The sequence below is a fragment of the Chlorocebus sabaeus genome, chromosome 17 (assembly GCF_047675955.1).
Source record: "Chlorocebus sabaeus isolate Y175 chromosome 17, mChlSab1.0.hap1, whole genome shotgun sequence".
In the NCBI taxonomy this organism is placed as follows: domain Eukaryota; kingdom Metazoa; phylum Chordata; class Mammalia; order Primates; family Cercopithecidae; genus Chlorocebus; species Chlorocebus sabaeus.
Genome location: NC_132920.1, coordinates 51,873,963 through 51,895,289, shown reverse-complemented (window position 1 = coordinate 51,895,289; position 21,327 = coordinate 51,873,963). Strand labels below are relative to the sequence as shown.

The 21,327-nt window shown below is 38.6% G+C and overlaps 1 protein-coding gene across 1 annotated transcript in view; it reads left to right on the top strand.

The window, feature by feature from the left end:
- The window catches only part of PKHD1 (PKHD1 ciliary IPT domain containing fibrocystin/polyductin), a 455,948-nt gene that overhangs the window by 170,225 nt on the left and 264,396 nt on the right, over positions 1-21,327 (top strand). Inside the window, 6 exon segments of the mRNA XM_007972274.3 lie at positions 4,398-4,608; positions 5,023-5,180; positions 7,504-7,695; positions 10,643-10,768; positions 12,925-12,981; positions 13,233-13,363. Of these exon segments, the coding sequence (XP_007970465.3) occupies positions 4,398-4,608; positions 5,023-5,180; positions 7,504-7,695; positions 10,643-10,768; positions 12,925-12,981; positions 13,233-13,363 (875 nt within the window).

The window sequence follows — 21,327 nt, the reverse complement described above, 5'->3', positions numbered from 1 at the left end:
CTTGAACAATAATTTGTAGGAAATACAATTATGAGTAGAAGTCATTAGTGGGAGTAAATGAGTAGTTTGTTGGTTAACAGGTCAACATCGAAAGCCCAAAGTGATTAAACATAGTATTAAATTACAAGTTAAAAGCATAGTCCTTTTTGATTTAAGCATATTCATAAATTATTGAGCTTTTTATACTGTAGTTTTATGTGTTTTTTGATTTGTGGTACAGAAAGGAAGGGAGCTACCCAACCTGGGTTTCAATAGTTCTATGAACAGAAATGACTCAGATGTAAAATGTGTGCAATGCCTTCTTCATCAGAGAAGTCAGTTGGTCCACCTTGTATGACATTTAAATAACATTTATGAAGTAATGAGAATAATTTTTTGAACATCAAAGCTAATTGGGTACAGTTAATTTACAGCTATTTCCAGGGGCTACAAATTCCATTTACTTGTCTAGTTCTCTGGTCTTAGATTCAGAAGAACTAGTTTCAGAACTTTGTGCTGATATCTATTACCATATAATCTTGTCCTTGAAGAATCATAGTTTCCTATCTGTACAATCTGTTAAAATAAATAACAAAAATAAAAAACCAAAGATTTCTTACTTGACAATGAAACTAGTTTGCATAGGTTGGGGTTATTCTAAGTTTTCAATAAATGTTTGTAATTTTTTCTGCTGTTTACATATTGAATATTATATACTCACTTGGGCATATGTCTGATGGGAGTTTACGAGTGAGTGCCCGGAAGGCAATACTTAAAACAGCTCATTTGAACCACTATGAATTGAATGTTAATTATGTGTCCAGTGCTGTGTTAGGAATTGTGCCAAACATAAAGGAGACATGAGGCAGGGGCACGGCAGTCATGGTGCCACCTGTAAGGTGGAGAGAGAAGACACATGCACTGTAGTAATTTCAGGATGATTTAGTGCTGAGAGATGTGGGACTGACTATTGGTTACATAACTGAAGTCTCCCCGGGCTACCCTGAGCCTGCTCAGCCTGTGGATATTTCAATAGTGATAAAATTTTACTGTCTGTGGCCCCCGACTCACACAAAACCTTCTCCCCTTTTTAGCATTTCTGCTTGCTTCTAAGTGTTCTCACAATGTGCTTTCTGTGAGTTCATCTGTCTGCCTTAGTCACCATGAGACATCTTTCATGTTCTTTTCCTCCTACTTTGGCTTCTTGGTCATTGTTCTCCATTCAGGAAGGTAGTAGGGGCTGCCTCATCCCTGCATCTACTGCTGGTACCTGCCATGAGAGTACTGAACACATGGGTTTGAGGGTTCAGGCTTTCATTGAAAACCCCTAGGTGTGGGAGTATGCTGTGCCCCATGATGAAATGTGGCAACTGTCTTTGCATGCTGCTCAGAGTCCCACCTGATCAACTGGACACCAAGACACTGGGGTGCTGGTTTCTCCATCTCATTTGTGATTTTATACATTCAGGATGTATTTATGGAACACTTATTATGTGCTAGACACTGTGAAAGGCATTGATGTTGTCACGGTGAACAAACATAGGTATGGTTTTTGCTGTTGTGTTTAGTGGGGGAGACAAATTCTAAGTATAGAAATAGAGGCCAAATAGCAGTTGTGTTAAGTGTGAGAAAGGAGACAGCCATGGTGATATGACAGATTATGATACAGGGTTTGTCTTCTCAGCAAGTCTTGGAGGCTTCTCTCAGGATTACGCTCTAAAGAATGCAGCAGAATGAATTGGTGAGAGAATCTTAGGCGGGGCAGCATCAGGTGACAAAGCCATCTGGAGAGTTCCTCCAAATTCTTCCCTTAGGTTCAGTCATAGATCCTTGTGGTCAAGAGAGAGGGCCTGTATCTGAGATTGACGCCATATCTTCTCTGTCATCTTCTTTTCTCCCATCTATTTCTTTGTGCAAACTTCCTCCCCCACACAAAGCAGCTCAAATAAATGGCTCACAAGCTACCCAGACATGCTTGGGAATGCCTAAATCCCAGATGTACATCCAGATTTTGCTGAAGGAATGATCTCAGGGATCACTACAAGGTCTGTAGGAGGAAGTGAAGATGAAGTGTGTTCTGAAATTCATTGAAAAGATCGGGTTTGAGTCGTGCTTTAAAAGGATAGATGAAGAGAAAGAAGCAAGGACACGAGTGGAAAGGACAAAGTTGACAAAAGATTAGAGGCAGGATGATCCTGCTAAATGAGAATAGGTAAAGAGATTGGGCTTCTTGGAACAAAATTTATTAAGAAATCAAAGACCATAAAGTGGGGTCACATTATGGAGAGTCTTTAAAGTTGAACAGGAAGTTTGAGACTTTGTTACTGAGTATTGCAGGAAAATACTGCAGGTTAATGGATAAAGAAGGGATGTAATTAAAATAACTTAGCACAATTTCTTTTGTTTTAAAAAAAGAGCATAAGGAGGAATACTTAAAGGAATAAAAGCTGTTTGTAAGAGGGTCTAGCTCAGATAATTATTACAATAGTTTTAAGATGATAGTACTCATCTAAATGTCAATACCTACTATGTAGCTAGAAATACGAGCCCAACACTCATTAAACACCCAGGCTTGATGTTTTAACCACACACATAGAGACGTTATTTTTGCAACGAGAGTGAACAAGTTATAAGATAGTTTTACTGGTTTCTAGAGGCTCTGTCAATATTTAAAAAGATGTAACTTTTTGTTAATAGTTTAAAAATATACTTCAAAAATTATCTGTGAAATTTTTTCATCCATTCAGAGTTGACCATTATTTATAGGAGTAATTAATTGAGATAGACCTTTGTGGTCTCTACTGTCAGTTCTGCCATGTGTAGCTTGCATGTTGATAGTCACATAGTAGGTGTTTGTTGCACATTAACTGAGAATTGTGAACACTGATCACAGAGTCTGACAACATTTTGTCTTGTATAAACGTTTTTCTATGCTTGGTAGAGATTTTTCTATGAAGACATTCAAGAACGGGTTATAAAAATTCACATATATATGCATATACATATAAATACATCTTATTTCATTTTATTGTTTCCAAAGGTTAAGATATACAAACAAGAAATACAATTAAAATTATTTTCTTTGGGGATGATTTATGTCTTAATTTTCACCTGCTCTATAATTAGAAATTTTGAACTCTGTACATTTTTTAAGACAAAATTATTGCCCAAGTAAACTTCAGAAATTACAACATTAACCCAGAGACCTTTCTAAGCCTAGAACCACATTATTGGTACAAGCACTTATACACAGAGAGACAAATAAATAAAGAGGAAAATTTAAAATAATTTGAAAATGATTTATTGTCGGCCACCTCTGTAGTTAGAGATTCAAGTATTATTACTTTACTTTAGTACAACAAGGGAGGACAGTAACTTGCTGCGGGCTAAAGGTAAATTATCATCTATTGCAAAAGAGGAAGGAAATGTACTACAGAAAGAAGGAGTAGGGAGTAAGCCATGTGTTTTCTAAAGTATTCAGATAATGCCTTGAAAAAAATCTGTGCCTTGACCCTTGCTGGAAAAGACCAGAATAAACTGTGAGACAGATGATCTTCTTGAATTTTTGATAATTAGAGATTAGCGTGCTGGTATGGGGATGGTCAGTTGGGTGAATTGGAGTGTAATACAAACGAAGTTATCTAGAACCACAAGTTGCCCTTCTTCAACTGCATTCAGCAGTCTTATATTAGATAGGTCTAGTTTTTATAGTTTGAAGGGATCATTTAATACACCAAGACTTATGACAACTCTTAAGAGATAATTTTTGTTTTCCACTCTATTTTTGTTATTTGTGAAGTCTTCATATTGGAAATTAGTTATGGAGGTCTATGTCAGAAAGTCTAGTAACCACTTATTTTTAATTGGAATAAAAAAGAGGTGGTAAAATTTCATCCTCAAACACAGTGTGACACAGAAAAGGAAGAGAAAGGATTAACATACACTTAGGGTCTATTATGTGGTAAGATCCAAGCTAGATGTTTCATAGATACTATTTCATTGAATCTTTCTGAAACCCTATGATGGAAGACCCTGCTACTTCTGTTTTTAACTGAGGAAACTTAAGCCCACTCATCAAGTTTATTACCCGAAAGAATAGGATTAGAATATGACAAGACTGTGATTCAAATATAAGTGTAATCTGACCACAATTCTTGTGCTTTTTACACATTGCTATTCTCTATTCTGGATTACTTTTATTGACTTCTTTTTATAGATAAAAAGAAAACTAATGTCAAACAAAATAAAACAAAACTAATATAAAAAAGTTGGTGCTTATCTATCCTGAAGCTTGCTTTTCCAGATCTTATTTTATGGGATTCTTTGGCTAAATAACATCACATTAATTAATGATTAAATTAATCATGTTTTGATTAATGATTAAATTATCTAGACAACTTTTCCTCGGGCTGCTTTAGGTTCACTACCAGAAGTTATTGTCACCCGTCTTCGAGCAACTGCCCATGCCCGAGACACAGTGTTGGCTTTAGAAGATGCTGTGGACTGGCACCCTGGGGATGAAGTTGTCATAATCAGTGGAACAGGTGTTGAAGGTGCCGAACCGATGGAAGAGATTGTCACCGTGGAAACTGTGCAGGATACAGACCTCTATCTTAAGTCACCTTTGAGGTACTGAGTGTCAGCTTGGCTAAGTTGACATGGATGAAGATGAGATTTTAACTGTGTTGGACTCTGAACATTTGTATTGGGGTCTTTCAATGATATATTTCTTCTGCATTAAATAATGCTAGACATTTGGACAAGAAAATTAAAAAGCATGAAATGTTTTGAAGATTTAGACTTTGTAAGTTAGTTTTTCTTGTGAGTCTCTAGAACTTCTGTCTTACACAAATGATTAGGGCAATGATCAGTATAGTTTCTAATTTTCATGCACTTGTGTCTATAGTTCACTATTTGGTTTTGAGTTTCTAAAGAAACATGAATAGATCCCCAAAGGAAGAATTATGTTAATCTAGTGGCTTATTATTCCTAGTAAGATTTGGAGTGATGTCCTCTGTTCTATCATCCTCTTTTTTTCCCCAGATATTCTCACAACTTTACAGAGAATTGGGTGGCTGGAGAGCACCATATTTTAAAGGCCACTGTGGCTCTGCTCAGCAGGAGTATTACCATACAAGGAAATCTCACTAATGAGAGGGAGAAGCTGCTTCTTTCATGCCAGGAGGCCAATGCTCCAGAAGGTAGAAGAATATTTTGTTGGAAAGTCCAGTGAGCAAAAAGAATATTCTTACTGTCTGATGATAGATGGCATTGCTATGGTTGACCTGTTTCAAAATAGAATAGGCCCTTAACCGTTGGATGCCAATAATTTTCTGTAGTTTTCAGAATGTTCTTGATTGTCATTTCATCCTCCCCCCTGCCCCACTGCCCAACAACCTTGTGAAAAAGATAGACAAAAGACAAAAGAAATGAAAGATTACTGCTCTGGGGAAAATATTTCTATTAAAGAACTCAATCTTAAGAGTTGAATTACATTTCATTTCTGGGTTCGATGTTAAAATTCCAGGCCACTTCTAATATTTTTAGGAAAGCCATATGCCAGAGTTCTGGACTCAGGCAGCATATTCTTACTGATTAGACTTGTAGGGCTCCCCCATCCCCTTTTCGGGATTTGTTTTCTGAGTGAACTACCACATACTTTAGGTAAGTGGTGGAAAAAGTCAATTTATCTTCTAGTAGAATAGCAGGCACTGAATCACACTGATGTGCCTATTAAGCATCTATTTCAGGGATGGTTAGTTTAGTAGGTTATGTTTTGGTTTCCCAGGCTGTAGATTATGAGGCTTTCACATGTTGTGAAGACATCATTTGTCAACTTTGGTCCAGGATGGTGTGGGTGTCAAGGATGACTTCCAGGCATGAGCTCTGGATGGATGATGAGGCTATTTACTGGGATGGGAAGGGGAGCAGGTTTTGGGGTGGGAGAGTGGCAATCGTGAGTTTAATTTTGTGTATGTTGTAACTGAGATGCCAGGCCAGCAACTGTGTAGAGATGTCTGGTAATGTGTGGAGCCTGGAAGAAAGGTCGAGGCTGGAGTTAAAGATTTTAGTTGTGTCTAAATATAGGTGCATGTGAGTATAATGTTGTCATGTGGTTGGGTATGGGGAGTTGTTAGAAGTAGAGAGGGAGTTTGACCTCACCTCCCTCCCTACAAATCATCTGCTCACAAATGTGTCATTCTAAAAAGAATGTTTGGATAACAGTGGGTTCACTTCCATCAACTGCCCAACTTTATCTATTCTACAGAATTGGGATCTACATTCTTTTCAAACTTCCTTGGTATTGTGAGATCATATTTTGCCAAATATTGCATTTGATCATGCTGCCAGTGAAATCATGCTTCTAGGTTTAAGCCACTATAAATCTGTTAGCCCCAAATGGAAAACATCCTTGATTTCATCACAAATCATAAATATAACTACAATATTCTCAAAATAAGCCATTCCTTTTCTGTGTGGGGCTGGAGTGTGGAACAAGGTAGTTGAATTTAATAACACAAGGCCTGTCCATTTGAAAATCTTATGGATCACTGGCACAAATAATCAAATTGTGATAAAGCATACAAATATAAATATCTCTTCATTCACCTCTTCTCTGGGTGTTAGCAAATGACTGGATTCTGAAATTTACTGTGGTATGATGCAGTGTTTTATATTATTAGTGCTTCTTTGGATCATTAACATGAAAAATCTTTATTATTCAATTGGAGAGATGATTTATTCTCCAGATTAGTTTGTACCACCAAATGCCATGTATCAGCAGAAGGTGCCCTGGATCCTGAGGTCAAAACATTTTGGTAGCAATAGTAGTTGTGTGTGTTCGGTCCAGGTGGTTTGATGCCCTCCCTAGCATTCATAGCTGTATGTGTTAGTTCAGGTGGTTGCTGTCCTCACTAGCATTTGCAGTTGTGTTTATTAAGTGCAGGTTGCTGCCATCCTCACTGGTGGCACAGCTGGGGAAGTAGGTGTTGGTGCAGGAGCTGCTCAGTTGCTTCTCTGGAGTCCTTTGACATTTCTGTGTTAGCATTATTGCTAAGCTCCCAAACCATAAAACAGCACAGTAATGGGGAAACCTCATTGGACAGCTTAAGATTAAAAAGTGCTGTTATTATATTCAGTGCTAGCATGTCTTTCCTACAATTATCAACCACAAGAAGGTCATTTTATTGCATATTTCCTCCAGAGGATCTTTTGGATTGAAATAAGCATCTATTTAGGTTGGGTTTGTGGGTTATAGTCTGACTCTTTGTGACAGTAATTAAGGTGATTGATTTGGGAGTTTCTTGAAAAAATAGAATGAAGGCAACATCATGTCCTGTTTATCAGATCTTTTAATTAATAACCTACAGAGGAGAATCAAAGAAAAGGGGAAATAAGATTATTAAATGAAATAAACAATAATGGTTTTTTCCTTGGTGCTGACAGTACCTTTCAAACTGGGAGATTTGTCTAGAAGCATGTTCTACATGCATTAGGTTCTCTGGACTTTATTTTGTGTTTCAGGTAATCTGCAGCACTGTTTGTATTCCATGAGTGAGAAGATGCTGGGATCCAGGGATATGGGAGCCAGAGTGATCATTCAGTCCTTCCCAGAAGAGCCCAGCCAGGTCCAGTTGAAGGGAGTGCAGTTTCGAGTCTTGGGGCAAGCCTTCCATAAGCATCTGAGCTCACTCACTATGGTGGGAGCTATGAGAGGTAAGGGGGTCCAGACCTAGGACCTTCTCATGTTGCTTTCTTCCATGTTTAAGGCACTACATGCATGGGGGAATGAGAGATGATATGTGGGATTTGAGGGATTTAGAGATGGATAATTGTTATATTCTAGGTCTGTGGTTCCCAAACTTTAGTATGCCTAAACAAATCACTTGTGGAGCTTATTAAAATTCAGAGTTATAGACCTTACCCCAACAAATTCTGGTCGAAGGTAGGCTTAGGAATGTGTATTTTAAATATAGAAACCTTTTGATTCTGGAACAGGCAGTCCAAGGAGTCCACTTTGAGAACTATCACTATAATATAGCACACGAGAGTGAACCACACAATCACGTGTTTTGAATTCTGTCTCTACCATTTACTAGCTTTGTGACTACAGGTGAATTGGCATTACATTATCAACACTGTGGGAGTCCAGACACTTCTATGTAAAGTTGTCCTAAATCAGAGGAATCTTTTGCCTGGGGAAATGAGGGGGAATGGGCCGAAACCCAGGTGCTTTTTCTGGGAATGAGGAGTAGATACATGTGCAGATCTTGGCCAGACATGAAGATGTAAGAAGGGAGCAGGAAACACCAAATTCGGGTGAGAACAACTAGGCGAAAAACAAGATCAGAATCAGAAAAAGAGAATATGACCCAATGCACTGATAGAAGTTCTAAAATCAAAGTTGAATGTAGGAACATCCAGGGCAAAAACTCATTACCAAAAGCTGATATGCAAAGAATCACAAAATGGGGGTGCAGATGCCAAGTAACGAGAACAGCAACTCCATTTCTGAGTGATCCTCCCCATTCATCAGCACTTTCAATACCCACACATTCAAGCTTTGTCTTCCTTAAAGAGGTGGTGCTCCAGGGGTTCAGAGGTTGATGCCTGACAAAGGACATCAGGGCATACTTTGTTCAGGTGGCTCTTGAGAGACACTAGGATTCTAACAGGTAATGGCAAAGTAATCCTTGAGGTCATTGAGGGCAGGATTCTGATCAGCCAAAAGCAACATTTTCCTTCATTTCAAATTATCTGTATGCTAAAGAAGTCTATTTATTCTGATTTTTCCAATCTCTTTTTATTTATTTGAGTCATTTAGGGAGATGGCTCCCGAAATGTGCTTTGGATCGATTAGTATCCTTATTTCCTTCTCTCTGGTTCTTTGGTCAGCTGTATATAGCACTGCAGAATATTTGACATGTGGCCAATTCAATAAAAAAGAGGGTAGCAGTCACAAATAAGTTATCAATTGAACATAAACAAAGCCCTTCCTTGATGAAATTTTACCTAACCTATCTCTCCCACCTCTGTTTCAATCAGAGTAGCTGCACATTCGTCTATTTTTGTAGATATTTTATATTTTGGTTTTAGTTGAAAAAGAGTTCAATGCTTAAAAATAAAAGTTTGAAAATTACTGCATTAATACATTATTACCTGTAAATCCCTGTTAAAATGCAGAGGCTAGAAACTTTTGGAATACTCATCAAGGAATTTTTTGTTGTTTAACACCCTGAAGCCCCTCATGTCGTATGCGGCTAATTACTCCCTGCTACTAGAGTTAGAAGGCATTGGGATCTTTGAACAGTACTTTAAAAAATATTTAATTTAATTTTAAGTTCCAGGATACATGTGCAGGATGTGCAGGTTTTTTACATAGATAAATGTTGCACAGTACTTTTTAAAGATTCACCGATCCCAGTATTCTGCCCTTAGAGCTACACAAACACATCAGTACTTATTGGTTGTTCACATGGTCAGGCATATTCTGTTCGGGTGACATGGTGATTCTGTGCACCACGGGCAGTGTTTTCTACAGAAGTAGATATGGATGGGTTAATTTATTGGGGTGTATCCTTGATGAGTAATGTAAGGGCACCTAGTAGTAGGAGAGCTGAGATTGAGGGGAATGTGGAGATCCAGTGTTAATAGTGATGTTAAAGTTGAGAATTTTTTGGATAGTCCCAACTTTAAAAGTCAAATTATTCCATAAACTAAAGTAACTTTTCTAATATCCCAGCGCTTGGCATCTGTATCTTTCTTACTACCTAGTAATAATAAAAAGTTCCCTTTTTAGGATTTATAGTTTAATTATTCAAATAATGGATTTTTACTATTTTAATGTCAGTTTCTTCCATCAGAATGCAAATACACGAATGCAGAGGTTACTTAGTTTCATTCATTTTTATGTTTCCAGCACAATGCCGTGCCCAATTCCTGAAACATATAGTTGATAATCAGTAATTGTGTATTCATTGACTCATCTAGGCCTCATAAGCAGATTTGGGGATCATAGAATATGCCTATGAAACCAGTGTAATGATTTTCCTAATTGTCATTTTTTTTTTTTTTTTTTTTTTTTTTTTTATAGCATAGTAGAGGATAGCTTCCTCTTTAGTTTTATAAACCTATCCAGTTCAAACGTGAGAGTCATGATCCTCAGGCCAACCTTTGGCCTGGCTTACAGTTAGGAATAAGGGTCTCTGGCTATCTTGGGCCAAGAATATTATTGCCTGATAAATTATAAATATTAATTCATAGCTCCAGGTTTCAAAGATCAAGGCTGGCCCATAAGCAGTGCTCTTCATATTATTCTTGACTTCTCATCTGTTGTATTGTGATGAGAGCTGATACCAAAGATGATGGCCAGTTGGAAATCTTGACAGCCATGAGTTCTTTTATTGTTTAGACATACTTTGTCTTTCTCAGATTGTTTTTTTTTTTCTAACACTTGATTGTTAAATTTCACCCTTTTCATTATTGAGGCCCATTGGTTTGAGTTACCCATTCTTTTGTTTTGATTGTTGCTTCTAACTTCTTATCTCCTGAGTTTCATTATTGTGTGAGAGAATGTCTTTAGCTATAGTGTAGCTTCCTTTAAATATGGTCAACAGAATCTCGGCAGCCATTTCTAATTTTTACTTTACTCTTTCCTATTCAGAGTCTTTCATACAGGGCTGCACAGTGAGGAGCTCCTTCAGTAGAGGCCTCAGCATGTGCGGGACCTTGGGCCTGAAGGTGGACGGTAATGTGTTCTACAATATTTTAGGTCATGCACTGCTAGTTGGTAAGTAAAACAAGCTTGTCTAATTTCTGCATTCTTGAGTAGGACACAGTTTTTCACAATGAATTCTCCCCAGATTTGTAATTCCCAATGTATAAAAATATTGGCCTTATGATCACTAGAAATGGGCTATAGTAAAAAATTCTAAATTTAAATGTAGTCATCACTGATTGGCTTACTAAACTTTACCTACAGGATACTGATTTTTTAAAGATTAGGTCAGATTAATAAGTACCAGTAATTTTCACAATAATTCTAAGTCACATACATATGTCTTTGTGTAGTCTTACAGACTGTCAAACTTGGTGTTGGCCAAGGATTTAAAAACCTGGAATTCTCTTCTTAATAGAATTCAAGCTCCTGTGGCTTGCTGAAGAAGACCATGTTTCAGAATCTTCAACTGATCACCTGTATCTCATTCTGCTTCCTAAAATTCATTCCCCTTGCAAAACTCAGAATTATCCTTAAAAATCTCAAATTGTATCTTATCACTTATCTCCTTTGAGTTTCTTATTGCTTTTAAAATAGAATCCCAAACTTTTCGCCAGACTTAAAAGATCCCTTCAGTGATTTTTGTCTCTATTAACTTCTCTGTAAACTTGTCTTGTTCTTTTTCTCTTCCTAGTACTCTAGTGACACTAAAATATTTTATTTTAGTTCCTTTAAAAGACCATACTTTTTCCTTCCTCAGGGTCTTTGCACAAGCTCTCTGGCTCTGTTCATGACACTTACTCTCCTCCTGCAAGATCCTCTCTCCCAGACAAGTCCTTCTGTTTAAGCTCTTTAAGTGCCAATCAATACTTCTTAATTTAAAATTATATACCACATTTCTGGTCATCTGATTAATGTCTTTTTACCACCAGATTTCTTGAGGACATTGTCTCCTGAATATTTAGCATATTAATTAGTGCATTGTAGATCTATTAGTTGAAAGAAATGAATGAATTAAGGAACAAAGGGTCTCTAGTTTTATCAGAATAAAAAAGTAAATCAGAGTTTTTCACTGAAAGTAAGAATATATTTAACAGTATTTGTTAAATGCTGTTTGATGTTTAATTCTATAGTATCATCAGTGGGAAAATATATGTTTCATTTAAGAACAATCTGTTGAGATAAAAGCTATAAAAGTTCTATTCTGAGATGGAGACTGTCTAGTGAGAAAATATGAATCAGATACATTTGCTTTAAAATGCACTCTAGCTCTAAAAGACAAAAAACTAAGCATAACTGAGGTGATCAGGTACAGAAAAATCTTTTGATTAGAAAAGGACAGCCACCGGGAAGTCAACTAACAGATGCAGGATTGACTTTGTTTGTTCCTATGTTTGTCCGTGCAAGGGAAAAGGTGAAACATCAAGGAGAAATTGAGAAAGGTATTCTAACAGTATTACCTTAGCAGAAAACAATTATGTGGAGTAGATATTAACTACGCAAGGAAGAAAACCTGTAGGAGGAATTTAACCTTTAGTGCTTGAATGTTGTGAATTATAAGCTTCTGACATCTATTGTATTACAAGTCAGGGAATTAACATTTTTCTTTATTGATGTGTGGTAGGTAAAGCCCTCAATCTCACACATAACCAGTATGCAAACCCAGACCCATGAAATGACATGAGGAAGCCCAGATACTTCGTAATGAAGGGTTCTTTGGGGCAGATCTTTATTGATAGCACTTAAGTGACTAATTTCTCTATGTAGCATGGCCCATGCCTGCTCTTCTATTCTCTTCTATTCCCACCTCAGTGGTTTGGGTGTGAAGGTCCTAGATATTGTCCATCCTGTTCCTCCAGGACATTTCAGATCTTCCAAGGGAAGGTGAGGGCATGCAGATAGTAGGTTGCCAGTTTGAACAGCTAGGAATGCGGTTGGTGTTGACACAGGATATGTGGCACTTAACAGTGGAGATAGTCACTTAGATTCCTCCTCAAAAGTAAAACAGATCTATTTTTCTGTTCTTTTTATTTAAAATGAACTTCTGAATCCTGATACTCTAGAACTGAAGAGTTCATAAGATCTGTATCTCTTTCCCTGATTTACAGATAAAAACACAAAAACAAAATTAAAACAACCCACACCCAAAGAAGAAGTAGTGTTGCAGCATCTCTTGTTTTCCTAAGTGGCATAAAATATACTCAAGTAACGGGGTCTTTTGTTCTCAGGGACATGCATGGAAATGAGATATATCTCTTGGGAGGCAATTTATGGAAGGAAATATGGTAAATATGTAAATTGATTTTAAATCTATTACATTGTATTTAAAATTGTCATATATTTTATAGACAAGCCTGATGGCAAAATGTTGGGTCTCTTAAGTTTATTGTGTATACTAAGTATTTTTTATATATATATCTATATATATATATGAAATGTATATGTGAACTCTGATGCGTATTAGTGGAATCAAGAGTGTTGAGTTGTGTACATTTCAATTATGTTTGTGGATTCTCTGGCTTTGTTTAAACATTAGACTGGTCAGGACATGGAAATATAATAAGAAACAACGTGATCATCCGGGTTTCTGGTGCCGAGGGACTCTCCAATCCTGAAATGTTGACACCATCTGGCATCTATATCCGCAGCCCCACCAATGTTATAGAGGTAAGATCTTCAGATCCACCAGGAAGACCGGAACTGAGAGGGCATAAAGTTCTTTCTCAATCAGGGGTGTCCAACCTTTTGGCTTCCCTGGGCCACATTGGAAGAAGAATTACCTTGGGCCACACATAAAATGCACTAAGGCTAATGATAGCTGATAAGTTGAAAAAAAAAATGTAAAAAAACCCTCATAATGTGTTAAGAAAGTTGATGAATTTGTGTTGGGCCACATTCAAAGCCATCTTGGGCTGCATGCTACCTGTGGGCTGTGGGTTGGATAAGCTTGCTCTAAAAGTTCTTTAAGGTGGCAGCATTAGTGGTGGTGTGGTATGAAATGTTTACTTGCTGCATATTTGTATCAATAAAATAACGTATAATTTTGCATTAAACAAGTTCTTTAGGATAAAGATAAGCATTCCTCTCAGGATTCCTGGAAACACTTTTTTGAAGTAATAGGTAATGGAGCAAAACAAAGTAGATATTGATCGTTTCTTGGTCATTTAGATAATGCAAACTAAAATATCTCCCTGAACTATCAACTCTGGGTGCTGATTTATGTCTCTCTTGATTCCAATACCAATTTCTTATTAAACCTTCACTATCTTACTATGTTAATGTGGCCATATTTTGTCCTTTAACAGTATTCAAAACTGAGTCATGAGTTGTATAAGGTCATGTCAGGTTCCAGGAGGATGAAGTCCACTTCAATGACCTTTAGTTTTAAATCTCATTATTTAGTACAACTTAACATTGGTTTCTCTTGGTAAATTTCTGTTTAAACATTTAAGAAATTATTTTTTTGGGGGAAAATGTAGCTGTAGACCTGAGTGAACAAGTGCATCAGAGTAGTGGCAAGCCATTTCATTTCCCATTTTCTAATTATTTTATCCCATGGATCATCTATCAAAAGAGTTAAAAGCCTGACTCTTCCAGGAAACTCCTCTGAACATCCACAATGTCATTATGCTGAGTTTCTGAGGAACTCGGAGCATGAGCTTCTTTCTCACTGAACTTCTGTTTTTAATTACCTTCAGCTGAATAACCTCCAGTAAAAGTAGTGGTTATCTCGTCAACCTTCCTTAGATTCTTAATTACGTTTGTTCCAAGCACAGCACTTACACACCATTTTAGGTGCCTAATGGGAGTGGCTAACATGCCAGTAAGCAAAGGAAGCAGAACTACATGGACTGTAGGAACCCAGACCCCAGACCTAGGACAGCTGGAGCTGCATTTAACTTGTTTGGCCACTACAGGCCAAAAATCCTCCTAATGCTTATTAGGATTTTTCTTTGTTGTTATTTTAAACTTTTACTTTTAAAATAATTTCAGACTTACAAGAATAAATAAAAGAGTTCCTATGTGCCCTTTCCATGTCTGCAAGCTTTTGGGCTTAAGAAACCATGTTTTTGTGTACTTTTCTGGGTAGCATAATGTTGACTACATCAAATGCCTAGAGGAAGGTAAACCCTCAGGGTTGCCCAGCTCCCCTGCTGTGTGAAGCTGGAATGTCCTTGTCTCTCTGGGTAGTATGTGGTCTTCTGGACGGGAGTACTAGCCACTGGCTGACAAGAAGAAGGGTTGAGCTGGCTGCAGGTGCAGAGAACCAGAGGGTAATCTGAAAAGCTGTGGGTTGCGTGAGTCTTTGCAAAATGACCTGTAGAATAATACCCAGTCAGCAATAGAAAAATTGACTCCACAAGTAGCTGCTTGCTCTCCCTCCAATGCTTTCCATTTCTCTTCATTTACTTTCTTACTCTTGTGTCCACTTTTCAAAATTAGAAAAAAAATACAATGCATGTGTTTTGAGAATGGAGTTTTAGTAGGTTAAACAGGCAATGTAGATTCTTTAGGTATATTCCTGACATATTCGTCATTGGTGACCTTAAAGTTCTAATTCTATTTTCATTAGCCTTTAGACGCTAGCACAATGTCTAAAACATGGTAGTTGCTCAAAAAATATTTAATATAATGAATGAAGGTATAAATCTGTAACCAAATTATATGGGGGAAGAAAAAGGAAAGCAAAGAACAAGTTCCAAAGTTCTAAAATCATTTTGATGACTGAAAAATGTTTAGTCAGTGGAAGCATTTAGATTCTGTTGGGCTATCAGCATTAAATCTTGCAAAGTCTAGTCCAGTTTCTCAGTTGTGCCATTGGCTTTCTGTTCAGTTTTTTTTTTTGTATTCTATTGTCTGTGATGTGCCATTAGTTAAAGACATAGGTGATAACTGGGCATATGTGAAAAAAACCTACGCTCCCTAGGTGGGTCTCAAACTCTTGGTCTCAAGTGATCTCCCCACTTTGGCTTTCCAAAGTATTGGGATTACAGATGTGAGCCACCATGCTTGGCTGAGTTAGTGTTTCTTGTGTCCTGTATGGATGATATACAGAGTACTTTGAAAAACATATTTTAGAAACATACCTTCATTCCAAAGGGATAATAAGGAGGCTTCCACAATAACAAGGTGTGTGTGTATGTGTGCATGTATTTGTGTGTACGTGTATAATATGTGGAACAGAAAGAGATGTGATAGAAAATTCTGATTAATTCTGATTTTTCTTTATTTTAAACTTGTAATTTTAAAATAATTTCAGACTTATGAGAAGCTGCATTAAATAAGGTAATTCCTATGTGCTCTTCATCTAGCTCACTCCAATGATAACATACCCATAACCATAGTCATGGACCTGTACCAAGGCCAGGACATTGACTTTGATACGATAGTATTAATTAAACAAATGCATTTATTTAGACTTGAAGAAGATGGCCTAATGTTTGGGCAACCAACTCTGAAAGCCTAAACTCTCTCTCCTCACATACCTGAGTCTGACCTAACCTTGAAATCTCTGACCTGGCAGGTAGGTAGGCAGGGGATATGATTCTTAAGTCTGTGCAATGGTTTGTGGTTTTATAGTATTCCCAAATTGCCCTGATGCAGAACCGGAACCAAACTCTCTCAGCCACAATGTTAGGAATTCACCTGGGCTTGCAGTCAGTCACCTTTGCAGTTCACTTACCTTCAATTGGCATGATGCAAATAAATTTCAAGTGTGATATTCCTTTTTAGTTTTGATAGCCACAGGTGGTCTGCTTGTCTTCCTGCCCAGCCTGCAGCTGAGGTGAGTCCAGGGCAGTTTCATTGAGAAGCAAAACCTGAGCTTTGTACCTTCTTGCCAGTGAGGACCAATGAGTGGTATGTGCTTGAGTCTCCAGGGGCCTGTGGCATTCCCTGGTACATTTCTTTTTTTTTTTTTTTTGGGACGGAGTCTTGCTTAGTCGCCCAGGCTGGAGGGCGGTGGCGCGATCTCGGCTCACTGCAAGCTCCGCCTCCCGGGTTCACGCCATTCTCCTGCCTCAGCCTCACGAGTAGCTGGGACTACAGGCGCCTGCCACTAGGCCCGGCTAATTTTTTTGTATTTTTAGTAGAGACGGGTTTTACCATGTTAGCCAGGATGGTCTCGATGTCCTGACCTCGTGATCGGCCCGTCTCGGCCTCCCAAAGTGCTGGGATTACAGGCGTGAGCCACCGCGCCCAGCCTCCCTGGTACATTTCTTAAATACGCCTTTGCCATGCTTTCCAAAAGCAAGTTGATGGTGGTTCTTTCGTGCATCACCTGTAGCTTCTTAGAACACTTCATGCCCAGGCTGTCTTCCCTCAGCAACTCTAGCACCGAAGTCTTGGACTCCTTTGACAGGAGCTCCTTGTTATTTGTCAGGAGGCTGCATAGAAGCCTCCTGGAAACATAGGCTGTTTCCAGAAGACATAACCTATGTGAACCTGTTCTCATTCCCTCTGGCTGGGAAGTCTTTGCTCTCAAACAGCAGGGGACTGCCCACTTCCAGAGCCCAGAGTCTCCCATGTTTGTGTAGGTGTTGGAAATTTCCTATGGCCAGACCCCTGTTTAGGATAGTCCGTGGAAAAACTCTGAAGAAGAGCCCTTTGGAGACATGCATTTAATTTGAGGAGAATTTGTTCTGGTTTGTGAATCAATTTTGTAAGGAATTCTGTGTTTAAAGGCCCAGCCTCAGTTCTCAAGCTTTTCCCACTCAATAGGTAATGCATATTTAAGAGCTGCCTGAAGGGTTAACTCACTTTTTTTCTAGTGACTATAGATGTACACCTCAAGGAGCTGGCTAACTTGGGCAGTTAATTTCTCTCTGGAATTTCTCTTGCTTGAATGTCCATAATACATTGACTTCCGCAAAGAATTGATTTCCACACAAAATTCCCTGCTTGCCTTAAAACCTTCCCCGTAAGCTGCCAGCTGCCTGCATAAATATGTGGTTTTTCCTCATGAATCATTTGTAGCATACACAATTGGAGTTGAGAGTAAGAAGGGCCAGGAAGGAATGTGATCTGACTGTTCAAGTGCTTCTTTTGTAAGAAAAGTGAGTCTTATCAGCTAACAGAGGACCAAAGTTGCAGTCTCCTGCCCACCTATAAATGCGCTTGGAAAGTGTTTATATGTGATCACCCAGATGTGCCATAAATGCTAATGGCACTAGGGCAGATGATTCAACAAACCCATTTATTCAGGGAAACATGTGATTTCTGAGCATCTGGCTGGCAAAGGTGATGAATAAGGTTGCAGTCCTTGGAATATATTTTTGAAACGTAAGAATCTTTTCTTTCCTCATAAAATCTTGTTAATGAAACAGCATTTCCCTGGTAATGAAATAGAGCTGTGTGGACAAGTGAGATGATCACTTTTAGCCTCCAGTCCACATTTCTCACTGTATGCTTGCATACAAGGTGGGTGCTTAAGAAGCCCCCTTCTGTGGCCCTCAGTTATTATGTACCTCTGACCTTTCCCCAGGTTCATGGGTACAGAGAGACACACCTAGAGAAGGTGGAGTTTCACTTCCCTGGTGAAAGTTTGTGTTCTGCAATCATGACTGAGAACAACAGCTGTGGTATTTCTTTGTGTATCTGCAAGGGCTGAAGAGATACAATGGACACTCAATATTTGCCAACTAAGGGACAGTGATTCTTCTTGAGGCCAAGAAGCAGGAGTGCATACTCTGTTTTCTTGTACAAGAGAAAAATTGAGATAGCTGATTTAATGCTAATAATTTTTTTTTTTAGTGGGAATGTCTGATGCCTCATCTAATAGTTTTAAATGATATGAATAGTTTCCTGGTAAAGACTATTAAAGCATTCTTATTGTAATTAACCATGTTTTCATATTTAGGCTTGTCTTTTCATCAAAATTTAGAGATGGGATACTGGAAAATGGATGTGGGTTGTTTTGCTAATATGTGACTCCAGTGTAGACTATATACCAAGGTTTCTCAACTACGTCAACATTGACAGTTTGGACTGGGTAATTCCTTGTTATTGAGGCTATCCTCTGTATAAGAGCACCCCTGGTATCTATGCACTGAATTCCAGTAGCCCTCTTCTCTCTTCTTCATCCTCCCAAGTTGTTACAATAAAAAATGTATCCAGAGGTTGTTAAATGTTCCCTAGGGAATAAAGTCATCCCTGATTGACAACCAGCACTCTATTCTAGGCCACCCTAAGACCATTGAAGTCTTAGAAATGGACCTGATTCTTTGAAGTCATGTTAGAATCTTGGATAGTGATTCATCTTAATACTCAATGTGATCTGACTGTTCAAGCGCTTCTTTTGTAAGAAAAGTGAGTCTTATCAGCTAACAGAGGACCAAAGTTGCAGTCTCCTGCCTACCTATAAATGTGCTTGGAAAGTGTTTATATGTGATCACCCAGATGTGCCATAAATGCTATGGCACTAGGGCAAAAGTCACTTTTGGTGAGTACCCTGTGGTAGGTGAGACATGTGATTAGAATTCTAAGTGCTTTTAGGAAATTGGAGAATTGCTCAGACTCCAAAATAATGAAGTGCAGGGGAGACTGGGCCAATTAGTCCACAAAGGAACAAAACATCCTGTAACTGAATGAAAAATGAGGAAGAAAGGGCTGTCTGTTTACAAATACACAGGGTAAGAACCTTTGGGACCCACAGTGAATTGAAGCTAAAGCTAAACAAACAGCCCGGGGCAATTGTGTCAGCACGTGCTGGCCTCCCTGACCAGTTCCTGGCTGCTGCCTGCTGGTCAGGCTTCCAGTGTCAGGGGAACTCTGGCCCTGATTCACACTTCCCCCAAAACTGGACTCCAGGGGTTGAGGCATTGGTTCTTTCTGTCACACAAGGCAGGGAATTGAGCATTATTGGGTTAAGAGCAATCTGTTTCAGTTTTCTCCCCCGTACTGTCTTTGCTTGGCTGAATGTGTGTGTGTGTGTGTGTGTTTTCCTTCTGGAACGTGTGGTACATTCAGGAAGGAACAGGGTCTTTAAATTCTTCTCTTGTCGGGGGTGCTGCTATATTATCACTGCCAGTGGATCATCCAGGTTCAGAGAGTTACCCTTAATAATACCTAAAGTTGGCCGGGCATGGTGGCTCATGCCTATAATCCCAGCACTTTGGGAGGTCAAGGTGGGCGGATCACCAGAGGTCGGGAGTTTGAGAACAGCTTGACCAACATGGAGAAACCCCATCTCTACTGAAAATATAAAATTAGCCGGGCATGGTGGTGCATGCTTGTAATCCCAGCTACTCAGGAGGCTGAGGCAGGAAAATCACTTGAACCCGGGAGGCGGAGGTTGTGGTGAGCCAAGATCATGCCATTGCACTCCAGCCTGGGGAACAAGAGTGAAACTCCATCTCAAAAAAATAAAACATAAAAAATAAAAAGAGAAAAGAAAAAAGAAAAAAGGAAAAAAAAACACCTAAAGTCCTTTCATTTGGAAATTAAAGTCAATAAAAATATTAGTCTAGAATGACTGAAGCCATAGGATGAAATGAGTTTACTTAGTCTAAAGATAAAGAAACATAGAATAGCTACAAGTAGAAGGGTATGGAGTCCTCACTCTCAATCCATCCTTGCTAAGAATGTAGTAAAACTCCCCGAGCTGTGTGAAAGGCTAGTGCAAGACCCTGTCCTTAGATAGGTCAGAACTTCCTCATTAAATTCTAACCCTTGTCTGCGTCCAGTCCATAGCCCTATTGTCTGCACTGATAGTAGATGACAACTGCAGATAATCTTAGTCTTTTCATCTGTCATTGCTCAAAATTCCTGTGTCAGAAGCCAGTCCTCATCAACATGTCTGAGCCTTAATAACACTTGATCTCCATAATGCTGAAATTTCAGAAACCTCATCCTCCTTAAATGTACTCTTCAAAATGTCATGTCTTCTTCCTACTCTTGGGAAATGTCCCACACCCCTACCCATGTATCTCTCTGTGCACTCTAAGCTGTGCATGCTTTTTTCCCCATGTGGTGAGAATGAGAAGGATTTTACATTCTCTGGATTTGGGGTGTGGAAAGAGCAACTCCTTAGTTAAATCTGGCCTGCAAAATACTCTCCAGATTTGGAGGAATCGAACACTACCCCTGGTGCCTTAAGGATTAATTCACTTTTTTTTTTTTTTTTTTTTTTTTTTTTTTTTTTTTCTGGTGACTATAGATGCACACCTCTAGGAGCTGGCTTACTTGGACAGTTAATTTCCGTCTGGAATTTCCCTTGCTTGAATGTCCATGATACACTGACTTCTGCAAAGGATGTTGTTCAGTATGTTGTCTCCACTATTGGGGAGGTCACAGCAAATGCCTGTTCTGCCCGTGACTTGGTGACAAGACTTTGCCTTGTACTCTCTTGTTTATGTTTCTTCACTTGCCTCCTATCATTGGGCATCCTGCCTTTGGGTCCTACCTTCATTTCTCTACTGTAGTCTCTAACTTTTCCAGGCTTGGACTTGGATGGAGCTGGTTCTGACAACTATTTGCTCTGTGACTTTGGGAAAGTTACTCAACATCTCTGAGCTTCAGTTTCTTTGCTATGAAACTGTAATAATAATACAAAACTCATAAAACTACTATAAAAATGAATGAGACTCTAAAATCCATTACCTGGAGTGTAGTGCCTTCTCTATAGATTTTCA